The sequence below is a fragment of the Ruditapes philippinarum genome, unplaced genomic scaffold (assembly GCF_026571515.1).
Source record: "Ruditapes philippinarum isolate M1 unplaced genomic scaffold, ASM2657151v2 ctg7293_1_1_1_1, whole genome shotgun sequence".
Classification (NCBI taxonomy): Eukaryota; Metazoa; Mollusca; class Bivalvia; order Venerida; family Veneridae; genus Ruditapes; species Ruditapes philippinarum.
This window is the reverse complement of record NW_026861779.1, coordinates 72,443-85,671: the sequence shown is the minus strand read 5'-3', so window position 1 is coordinate 85,671 and position 13,229 is coordinate 72,443. Positions and strand designations below refer to the sequence as shown.

At 28.3% G+C, this 13,229-nt stretch overlaps 1 protein-coding gene across 2 annotated transcripts in view; it reads right to left on the bottom strand.

Annotated features, from left to right (window-relative positions):
- Nucleotides 1–13,229, bottom strand: part of LOC132716796 (zwei Ig domain protein zig-8-like) — a 65,059-nt gene that overhangs the window by 38,395 nt on the left and 13,435 nt on the right. Inside the window, exon 1 of one of the 2 annotated variants that reach the window (XM_060700128.1) lies at nt 8,098–8,556. The exons of the other annotated variant lie outside the window; for it this stretch is intronic. Within the exon in view, the coding sequence (XP_060556111.1) occupies nt 8,098–8,173 (76 nt within the window). The 5' untranslated portion in view covers nt 8,174–8,556. Of the gene's footprint in view, nt 1–8,097; nt 8,557–13,229 lie in introns of those variants that run through there. 2 annotated transcript variants of the gene reach the window in all.

Here is a 13,229-nt window from a genome sequence, read left to right as displayed (position 1 = left end):
AATTGCAGACTCGGTTTGATTGAGTCTGAACATGACACACTTTGTCAGATACATTAATATATTGCTCCTTTTATGTCAGAAAAGTGCCTTTGTGGCGACAAAGCTGATGTGATACGAAATATTCTGAAACAAATATCAAATATGCTCAAAGAAAATATTTTGATTAAGCATGGTAAGAAAAGATTTTCAACTTTAAAAGGGGATAAACTTTAAAATCATTTCCAGTCTACAAAGGTAAATAGTTTTACATATAAATTATCTTGGTTAACAAAAAATATCTAACCATAAGGAATGCGTTTGTGATAAATTATTAAAACTAAATATCAATGTTTATATAATGGGTATCGGTTTTGGAGTTAAATAATCTGATTAAAAAAAAGAATTTGAATGACTCAAACAAATAATATAACCATTATATAACTTTATTTATTTGACATAATATTCTAAACATTATGATTATAAAATTATTCAAATTAAAGAGTAATTGAAATTAATCAATGATAATCATACAAGAGGAGACAGTTTTATTATGTTTACAATTTGTGGCAAGTTTTAAGGCCCAATTTTTGACAACTGTTCATGTCATGTATGTATAAAATGTCATACACTGCTTTTTAATAAAAATTTGCTTCTATACAATTTTTGTAAAAATTGACAAACTGTCTTTACATAAACATTTTTTGTCATTGTATTAAAGGAAAAAAACAATCAAATGCTCCTTAACGTTGCAGGCTCAAATCCGGAAATGAACTTTACAAAGTGGTGACTTACAATTTAGCAAAAAAAAATAAAAAATTATCCGATGGTATAATCTTTTATTTCTATAAAATTACGAGACAAAATCAATCATAGTTTCAGCTGACTTTTTAGGATGTGGAAGGTTACCTTAAATTAAGTACAACTTGTTGCAATTGTTACTAGGTGCACTTATGATATGTCTATCATCTTAACAGTTACCAGCAGTTCCTTACTTTACTTATCAATAAAGCCTGTTACATAACACATCTGTGTTTTATCATTTATTATCATTAATAAAGGTGTAATAAATGAATAGAAACAAATGTTTGTATTACATTAAGATTAGCCGATAACAATTTTTTTTTTCTCTAAACCAATCTTTTGCAGTTGATGGAGACAAACAATGATGCCAATAAAATTACACTCATTTGCCGTATAAAATAATCACAACCTTATTTAGTTATACAGAGGAGTAAATTATATTTTCTTAACAAATATCATGTCATTTAAACATCAAATGAATTTTTACTTCTTTCAAACATAGCTAGCTAGGCTACACAGTTTGCCATGCTGATTCTGTGAAGAATACCAGAAATGATGTGTCAGTGCATATTTCACAGAAACAACTATTCGGTGCAAATACGAATCTCAAAGCAGTATTTTACCAATGTCAATTAAAAATGGCATTACCATTTAGAAGTTATTACGAAGCATAATAGTTCCATGATAATCATTTATGTCAATATTTACAAAAAAGATAATAGCATTTCGTTACGTCATCTTCGTTTAAAAGAATTGGCATTCTTACGTTTGAATAAACAAACGTTAATTCTATCTAGTTTAATGAACTAAACATTCCGAAACAATATTTGTAATGACGAGGCGTGTAAGATAAATCTACTGTCTACAAATTCCACTCTCCAATCATTCAATGACCACCTTCAAATTTCTTAGATTAAATTGCTTTCCCTTATTGACAAGCCTAACCAGGCAAGCACGCAAACATCTTTATTTTCTTGGCTGAGTATTATATTAAGTGCAAAGTTATAAAATTTATATGAAAATATAACAATTGAAAGCAAGGTTGTTTCGTCCGAATTTTATTGATGTTTATGGTGGTTATTATCAAAATATATCAAACAAATGATCATCTTTACACGTAACTGTTCAGAGAAAAATGTAATACCGGTCTTTATACGTTTGATAAACGGCAGATGCATGCAATGTTTAGATAATATATTGTATATTTGGCTTTGCTTGAGAGGAGATAGTGCGTTCATTGTACAATACCACATGCTTTCGGCAAATATGTCTCAAAAGAGAAACACATTTTTTTAAAGCAGTATGCCTCAAGATTTATGCTAATTGTCATGGACATCTTGAAAATGTTTTACAAAGGCAACAAGGAAAGTAATTTACCTATTCCAAATGGCACATATATTCCACGTAAATTATCAAAAAGTGGTTAAAATATGTAAATTTAGTCCTTACTGTAAACACGTGGTGATAAATATTGCAAAAGCAGTCATTTATCGCACACAACATGTAAATTATTACTTGAATCTTTAATCGTTTTACTTTTCTTAAAATCATTTATTACAATTTTCTCAAGCTTAAATTCCTTGAACATTTTTTTTCTCATTTGGAGGCATGCAGCTTTAAATTCCAGACACGCGTTATAATACCAATTTTAGTTTATAAACATAATGTTTAATTCATGTGAGTAAATGAGTGCGGATACCCTCTGTATATATTCATCACATGAAAATAAAAAATATGAAAGTAAAATGCATATACTCGTACAAACATTTAAATGTTGATTATATTTTGAGTAATTTTCATTATCTTTTCATCGTATGTGGCCATTTGCAAAAGAACAAAGCATAGAACGACATATTATTTAGAAAACGATATCTCTCATGTTAAAACTTCACGCATTGATCTAGGAAACAACTGCTTAGAATAAGTAAACATTTATTGAAAGCATACTCTTACATGTACTTAAGAGAATTGTTATGAAAAAAGATTTTCGTATTTTTGTCATTGTATGATTGCATTAAACATTTTGATTAAAGTAAAGTATAAATGAATTATCTGATTCAGATGTTTTGATGGTTCAAATAAATAATTCAACATCATCCTCTTTCATCTATTTAGTGTATTACTGTTACATTTTTTAAATGTCATATTTAAATATACAATGCAGAATTATATCCCCTGATAGTCGTAGTCGCATACTTAATCTCCAATCAATGTGTGGAGGCTGTGTATTTATTCTGACTATTACTCGTAAAGTAAACAACCGTTTTAACAGAAATTGAGATTATTTTTTAAAATTATATTCAATCATTTATGTTCTATATTCGTGAACCTTGTAACATAAATGTTCACTATATTTTGTTATTTCAAAGTCAACAAAGAACTTGCACCCACTTTCCACATATAATCAGGCACGTTTAATCAGAGGAGAAATAACACCAAAAAAATCTTTGAGAATATCATCAACAAAAGTTATTGCTATATTTGCAATAAAATCAAGACAATATCATGGTAATATATTTCAAAATGAATTCGTCTACAATGGCTACATTTTCCATAAGTATTTCAAATATTGATAAAAGCAATAGAAATATACCATTTGAAAACTCTAATAAAAAGTTTCTTGAAAAAAAAATGTTGATAACCATTTTACGTGATTGAAAATTAACACTTATATAATGAATCGAAATATATTGTTCGGACACACTTTTTTATTACCTTCTATACTTAAATATGTAATATCAGATCATGTATCTCGCATTTACCAACAACATCTACATATAATAATACCTGGCTTGTTGTTACGCATATTACTTAATACTATCTGGTATAACAGACCTTCTTTTACAGACACAGAAATGAATTCAAACAACACAACAACATTTCATTCGCATAATCATTTCACATACATTTTACTGTTACCATTTAAACTCTAGTTGAGACAATTCTCCTTTTCGTTCTCTTTTGCCATGATTTATTTTCCTAATTAATCAAATTCAATACAAAAAGCAATGCCGTTTCTTTATTACTGACATTAACTGAAATGCATTACGTCATTGAAGAAACTTTGTTAATTTCACCCCGTAATATTAGTCTATTGCCTTGTTCGATCTTACTTTAGCGACATAAAGAAAGCAATTATTTGTAAATTGCTTTGTATCGTTTTTCAGCATCACCATTAACAAATATTAATCACAATTAAACAGCAGGAGATCTCGGTTACTTTGGTTTCTAATGTTTAAATATCTCAAGTGTCTAATATTATACGTCTGATTGGAGTTGTACTAGAAACTCATGCAGAGTTGTTTTTGTACTGGAAGGAGATTGACAACGCTTATTTTTTCATGTTTAGTCTCGGCAAGGGATAACAACAAATTGAGGTTAAATGGTTGTTAACTTTATTGAACAAAGCGTTTCAGAACCAGGGGTTTGAGACGTACCTTTAATAACAATTTCAATAGATAATAAACTTTATTCCATTTGATGAAAACTTAATATACGGAATTACATTTTTATATGAGGACATATAATAAACCAATACATGCGTATGAACAGATGAAGGAATATGTGATGAATCTTACTTATCAAGACTTTTCATCAACATCATTTAAATTACATAATAATAGAACAATACTAGACTACATAAAAAACGTAAAAAATCAATCATCCTCACTGTTGTTACATATACATACGTGTATTTACGTAGGCGATAAAGTATTAAGGTCATATATTTGTACGCTCACAAAAGTTATAAAAAATTATATCTACACACTTTTCAAACTTTAAGAAATGAGATTAAACCGATTATATCAATTGCCATGAACAAAACCTGTCTTATCTATAGTCGTACAGTTAATGTTTTTGCAACCATTGCTTTAACGTCGATGTTTCAGACAGTCTACACGTATATCAATGGACCTCCAGTGTTATATCAATTAAGATACAGCTAGTTCACATTAGGTGGCAGACAGTACACTTAGTGTATTATTAAGAGCATCAAATGGTATGTCAATCTAAACAAATTGTGTGGAATAACACGCTGTAGGGTGTGATAATATATTATGTATTCGGATATAGGTTTGATATTATTAGAAAATGTGTTGCGTTCTGATATTTATTACGTACCATTTAATGTTCCAATCTCATATATGTGGTGTGCATTGTTTACAGTACATTAATGTATTGTGCTATGCATTGTTGATATGTAATTGTCATATATCTGTCTGAAGTCTTATGTGCTGTAAGCATAGACTGGTACATATAAACTGAAATCGTTCTAATTATTATGTTAATCGGGTTTTCTTTCATCTCATAATGTCAATTGTCATATCATGCCATCAATGTCATCAATTATTATTTCAAAACATTTCTATATAGGGATTTTTTTACATATTTTACATAATGTGTTAATATAGTGTAAATAATTATTAAAGCATGCACTATATGAAACATGCCAAAAGTAAAATCTATACGAGTATAAAATTTTGCGTTAAAAATTAATTTGGTTTGACTATTTTGTCCTGTCACCAAGCGAACATATGTATATGACACAACATTTTAAATGTCTGTTTATATCGACCCGGAACTACTTTACTATTTCCTTTTAAATTTATATGATACTGAGGATTCATTTATCAAACAGAAGCAATTCTAATGCATAAAATATTATGTTTAAGCATCTTGTATAGTTATGATAAGACATCAATATCTCTACTGATAGACAATTATATTGGGATCAAAAGAGAAGATGAATATTATGGCATTTTTCTCATATTGCGTGTCAGAATATGTTCTGTATGCAAATGATCTCTGATTAAAATCCACTTCTGCATTATTAACGTACATGAATATTGAACAGTTGTAATTACCACAAAGTCAGTTCCCTTATGCCATTGTCGTAATATTGCATAGAGACAAAGACAACATGGCATCGTCTTTTATAACCATCAGAAATAACACAGATTCTATCGTAAACGAAAGCGTTATCTTATTCCAAGTTTTACTTTCATTTGCAAAGATGTTTTATACCCTCTTCAAAACACGGGACAAGGAAGATAAAAACATAAAATTGGATATAAAGATGTCTAAAGAATATTGATTTATGTTGTTCACCATACAATAAAGCGTGTCATTTTTATTATATTTATCAATCAACATGTATTGATCATGATAAATCAAAAACAAGATAATACGTTATTGAAAATGGTATTTATTAGCGGTATTACCAAGAGTTTGCATAACTATGTGCATTATCTTGAAAGATGCTATATTTGTTATCATTTTCCAGTTTTGAAGCAATTAAATTTTGAAAGAAAACAGAATAAGTTGGTTTCGAAGCTTCAACAAGAAAACATGCAACATTAAATTAAAATGTCAACGTAAACCAGTTAAAACGTAATCATATTAACGCAAGAGGAAATATCCATTGCATGGTCTGATTTGCACGTGTTGCTAACATAAATAAGAACTGCTAGAATAAACTTTGTTAATCGGATAATTTGATAATATTGACTGATTTGTCACTTGTCTTGTACAGAAGAAAATTTACACGGGCTGGTGTTCTGCAAAATTATAAACAATGACATTTAAATGTTTTAAACAGACACACGTTTATACTCCCTAAAATGTATTTTTGTTAATAGATGATACCATATTTCTTTTTGAAGTTCAGATAGTTTGTTTAGAATAATTCAAAAATGTGCATTTGTATAAATAAATCAAATATTTATGTTTCACTCTTGACGTGCATGTTTTTACATGAAATATTAAAATTTGTACTTTATATATAAAATAATATTTATGTACGAACTCAAGATGAAATGCTTCATAATTATTTTCGATACAATCACAACATGAATGAAGAAAATGTTGACAGAAAGACTTGCTTTGGCTAGACTGTGCTCTGGTAAATTCAAGTAAATTCAACTGTCGTGATCTGGAGGACAAATTACCACTATAACCACCTCAAAAAGACTTATATCAATCATTCAAAGTAAGTACAGTCTCAACCGAAAGATATCCACGGTACATTGGAATTGTTCAGGCAAGATTGTTATATCCTATGTTGTAAACAGTACGGCGCTGTATATACTTTCATACTTTGTCTAAATGCGAAAGAACCATTGTAGAAATCCATGCTTGGTCTAAACGCTTAAAGGCGTGTTTGTTGTCATCAAGATTTGATCCCAATGCGTAAAGAATTCTAGGTTTGGTCTAAATGCGAAAAGGCTTTTTCTAAGAATCAAAGTTTGGTCTAAAAGCGAAAACAAATATTGCAGGAAGCTTCCTTACCAACATTCTTGTCAAAATTTTTGTTCTGTGTAAATTATTTTATTTTCATTGAAATTATTTGTACTTTCATTACAAAAATGGTAAATTTACGTGTTCACTTTTTATCCGATTATAAATTAACTTCAACGGTTATGAAATTGTTTTCTCTAGCTTTAGAATATTGTCATGTTTTGAAATCAGCGGTCTTGATAATTGACATTAGCACTTAATAGTTAAATAGTTTGTCCTGATTTTAAATTATTCACTCTTTATTCGCTTAAATTTACTTCGACTGTCATGGAAGGACGGAAAGTGTTTTTGTCTAAGTAAATTTGATCTGTAATCTCTTTAGTTATGCTGTAAGTCTATTTGCGATTTTAGCGATATTTTTAAATGACAGTAGCAATTAACCGTTAAATAGTTTGTCCTGATTTTTAAATATGTTTGATTAATGATTTGTAAGTTTTTCCTTCGTTAGTTAAGTCTCAATCAGTGTTTGCTTTTCTGCTAATAGCAGGGCCTGTGTCAGATAATCAAACTTGATAAAACAACTGACCTTTTACTGGCAGATAAATTTGTTATTCTTTAAATTGACCTACAGTAAATACTGTTTGAGTAGGTTGGATTTATCATTTTGAAATTTAGATTTTTATTTCAGTAAAGTTGATAACAATTAACTTGAATTATGCTATTGATTTCACTTTCAATGAAAATTCACAAAATGACATATGACAAGATATTTTAATGGGATGATACTAATTATAAAAATTCAAATGATTTTCTTATATACTTATATTCTTATGTTCTTATATTTGTACAAGCCAACTTATAAAGTGCCCAAACTACCTATTATTTATTATTTTCAAATGCATTTCTTTTATAACAGAAACATTAAACTTACTTCATGTTCAAAATTAAAGGTAGAAGTGTACATAAGTGAAACACGTCAAAAAATATTTCCTAATTATTTTTTTTAGAGAAATTATCAATGCGCCGTAATCTATTCGATATAATTTCGCTAAAGGTATGTAAATATAGGCAGTATCATACCTGCTTCCAGAAATGTCAGGAGAACCAAAAACGCCACGTGTTGAATGTATTTCAATCTGTTCTTAATCCAAGACATTTCAAAATCTTATCATATCCGAAAAGAATATTAATCTCAATTTCATATCAGACACAATTCACTCTATTTCGTAGTCACAGTTCTCTTCATTGTTCCAATATATATCTTAATATAACATAAAGTAATTGGCAGGCTATTTTTAAAATAATTATGTTACATTTTACTTATTTCACAAACTAAGTAACAATATGTGTATTTTAGTAATATATTCATTTAAGTACATTACAACACGCTCACATTAAAAATCCATCACTGAATAATTGTTATATCTCAAAACAAAAGTCAGAGGAAACTGTTGTGAACAAAAGACATTAATACGTTTAGCCGGAATACAACAGGCTATTTATTATAACAGATGCTAGAGCAAAGAGTTTTTGGAGGCACTACTGCCTATTTTTCCAATACACTCCTGTCTTTATACCGCTCTATACAGCTGTTATAACCACAAGCGAACGGTTCAAACAATAGCTAATAAATGTTTCGGGAATGTGATGATTTTCCTTAATTTGTCATGATATATCTAATATGTTTACTATCATGTCAAAATATTTTATAACCATTAGCAAACCAATGTTTTAACTTAATAAAAAGAATCTCTTCAATTGATTGTACCATTCATTTACTTTGTAAATTTAGTTTAAACATTTTTATTTCTCGAATATATACTTATAGATATGTACATTAACAATACAAATCCAACATTTTACATTCAAAAACATTCATAAAAATTAAATCGTGAATGAATTATCCAATGTGTACGATTTTCATAATAAAGAAATATAACGCTATTCAGTCTTTTTTAAAATGAAAGATAAACATGTTTCGAATACACATAGAAGGTATTTGACGTTTTTAGCTTTACAAATTATAAGAAAATACAGTATAAATATATAATGATTGTATATTTTAAATGTATTTAAATGTCATTTTTTAAAGCAATTGTCAAATTATCTCAATCAGTAATAAAGAATGCAGATTTGCTGAAATAGTTTGTATATTCTCTAAATCAATTTACTATAAACATACTCGATAAGAATTTCCTATATTTCAATAATTTTTGTATTATAAAAAGAGTATTCAATGTTGTTGATCTTTAATTTTTCTAATGAAAATAATGAATATAATACAAAATTTATTCTAGAATGTGTATTCCTTAATAAATGCAATAGATTTTTTTAAATAATTGTCATATCAAATATTCACGTAAGCGTATGGTAAAATTAAAATGAGAAATAGGTTCAAATAAATCTAATAATTGCATAATTGTATGACAAAAAGCATAGATACATTTGAGGGATGAATATTTGAATAATAGTCTAATCTAAACGTTTCAACGCATACTATTTTAATAAATGATGATTGAATTTTAGATTGCTACATAAATGAAAATTATACATATGGGAATAATTAAATAGTGTACAGATACAGAAATAATGACATTTGTTTTAAGAAAAATACGATGTCGTATTGTAAAATGAAATATTGATATCTTAAATTTGTATATTTTACACATGCGTAGAGCAAGTACTAGCACGTATATGCATTTTATCACGTTTGAAATGCAGCAGATTGTTGAGCCTAGACAACAATTACCTCATCACCATCTGTTTTATTTTGCATTTACAGTAAATAATTCTATATTCAAAGTGTCAACGCTATACCCAGAAGACAAAAACACAAAAACTGAAAGTCGTTCAATAACATAAACGTGTCTGTTTTATTGTTCTTAACAAGTTCACAAGTGTGTGAATATGGTATTTTAATGAATAAACTACCGTACAGGTGATTTAGATGCTATTAGACATCAATAAAATTGTAGCAAAAAGTAAATGTTTGCCATGTTTTAACATGATGTTTAAGTGTAAGAGTATGGTAACGATTGCTTAGCAAAAAGTATATAAATGTGCCTTTCTTTTCAGTACACCTGCTACATAGATGTTGCAGTAACTGACTCGAAATAATTATCTTCATTAAGTTCGTTGAATTTTGTCATAGCTTTAACACGATTACATACATTCTAATAGATCATACATTTTATTTTGTCACTGTGCAAGCTGACATAAAACTGCCAAACCTCTTATGTCAGCATTTATGTCATGAAAAATGTTACTCAAGTGCACAGCTATATGTGTAAAAGAATTGACTATTTGTCGTTTGTTTGGGGGAAAAACTTGTGTTTAGGGTTGCAAGTTAGGACATTTTCAGAATGTCAGATTTAAATACATTCTATTATCAAACATCCCTTGACAATTGTTACATCATAAATAACTATTAATATAGCGTTAAGGCGTTTTGTATTTCATAAATGGCTACGTAAACTATTGCAGATATTTTCACTTTAACTGTAGATTAGCTGAGAAACCCAAAAAGTCTATAATACGTTGTAACGAAGGGACTCACATAAAATGTCTTATAACAGTTAGATAATGGATGTTGAAACTGAAATTAATATAAAAAAGATGACTTTCCGATGAAGTAATTCATATTTTGTAGGAGTTTTTGTATTCCACTATTATGCAAATTAATATTGCTTCAAATAAATGCACCGATTGAATCTATTGAGGACATTTACTTAATTATTTCTTAGTTGTTAATACAATTCATTGATATAACATCTCAAAATTAGTCTTAACACCTTTTTTGATTAAACTAGCTATATAAACGTAGTCCTCAGTTGAAATAACTTTGTTTTGGCTTTTCAGCATCATCAATTAAGCATATTAATCACAATAAAACAACGTGGGTATCCAATAATTAACGTCTGCACTAAATTGTATTAGAATTTAGCGTTACAAATAACTGTGCTCATTGTAATTTAATGGTTAATTTGGTCGAAATGTTCAAATAACACCTCTTCACAAATATTCAATTTTACATCGGAGGAGGTCATAAAAACAGCTTTTATGTTGAATGATACACGTTGTCGTGATAATTTAAAGACTGTAAGGCTTTCAAGAAAAGCGATGTTAATCTTTAAAATTTCATTTTTGCGGGAATATTATTTCCTTATTCAGATATTGGCGTATCGTTACATCTAAACATGTTATAACAATCAGGTGTTTGATAATATAAGAGTATATCAATGGACCTCCAGTGTTATGTCAATTATTATACAGGCAGTTCACTTTAGGTGGTAGACACTACACTAAGTGTATTGTAAAGTAGTTCAAACGACTTGTCAATCTGCTCACATTCTATGGAATAACACGCTGTAGGTAACAACAAATATAATGTATTAAGATAAAATGTTTTCTATTATTTGTAAATGTACTCTGTAGTGATTTGTATTACTTATCTTATCGTACGTATGTGTTATACATAGATAACATTCCATGATATATTACACGGGGTATTGTGTACCTATTATATAAGCATTTAAACGGTTTTTTCTTGTGCTGGCTCGTGTGGTTAAATGTAAATAATGCGACAAATTAATTTGGTCGAAATTAAACTAACCAGTTTATAACTATAATCATTTTGAGTGTTTTTATTTTATTATTATCCTATATATATTTAAATATTTGATTTGCTCAGATTTTTAGAAGATAAATTAAATGATAATTATACACATCAGCATAAAACAGAATAAATTTAATTATGTAAACAGAGGTTCATTTTTAACATGTACAATAAGAATGAAAGCATATTTTGATGTCAAAAACATGTATGTACTTTTAATAATGGATGGATAAAAGACTGAAGTTATAGTGACACTATCCGTGCATTGTGTTTTAATTGTTATATTGTGTTATACATTATAAAGTACATAAACCAAAAAAAAAGAAAAAAAGAGACTTTTCATTATGTCAGTGGATCTGTAAAATAGATGTTTTTTTGTAAAAGAGCAATAAAGAACAAAACATAGAACAAAACAACTAGACATACAAAATATGTGCATACTGTATAACGGAAACAATTATTCTGGGATCAAGAGAGGAATGTTATGGCATATGTTTCTCATACTGCGTGTCAGAAGCTATTCTGTATGCAAATGATCTCTGATTAAAATCCCATTTTGCTGTATTAACGTAAATGAATGCTAAACAGTTGTAATTAACATGTTTTTTTAGTTCAGATTGTAGAAAAATGTCTTTTTAAAATTGGTTACCATTAATCAACGTTACATTTCGTATTATTTTTATCAAGACTTTTGATTTTTATTGGTTTTATATTATTATCATAATCTTGATACATTATTTCTAAAACAAAAGAGATGAAACAATGGAAAAACTGCCTATAAGTATCTTATACATATTGATTTTCATTCTAATGCGCCTTTCTCATATTTTATTTTGTGTCCATCAACATCTAGTTGTCTCAGTTCAAAACCAAATTATTATCAGTTGAAGGATAAATTCGTATAGTCCAGTCAGTCTGTAAATCGACCTCAAACAAATTGCAACAGAAAATATTTTACCTGGTATAGAAAGTATATGGAATAGCATGAATCATATCAAAAGTCTAGCAAAATTTAAGTTGCGCAATATAGAAAAAAACGGGTTTTATCGCGTTATTTTTTGTGATTTTTTTCTGACGACAACGGTCTTCCATAGGCGAACAAAGCGTCTCCAATACTCAGAATAGCGACTGCATAATGGCGATAACAACAACAAAATAAGTGTAAACAAAATAAATGTCAGTAAAGTACACTGTAAAGTGGGTTGGTATATTTTCCTTAAAATATTACAGATCATAATAGGAATTATTAATGTAGGGTCGTAAGTTTATTATGAGTATTTGTTGAAAATTATTACTTGTTTTACCAGTTCTTTATCCGTTGAAGGTCAACAGGTGTTTCAAGCGATCTGTATTATACTTTTCATGGAAAACAGTTTAATTTATATAAATTACAACTCTGATTAACTCCTGTCTTAGTAAACATTCAAAAACGGCCTAAAATGTGTATTTATAACCAGTTAATTTCGACAGTATTTAAACTATGGAACGCCATTATCACTTTAATTATGAAGAATTACGTTAAATAAATTCTGAATACTTTAATCATGTTTTATTGTTAAATGTGTATTCAAGGTTGTTTTTTTTTGTATTTTTTAAT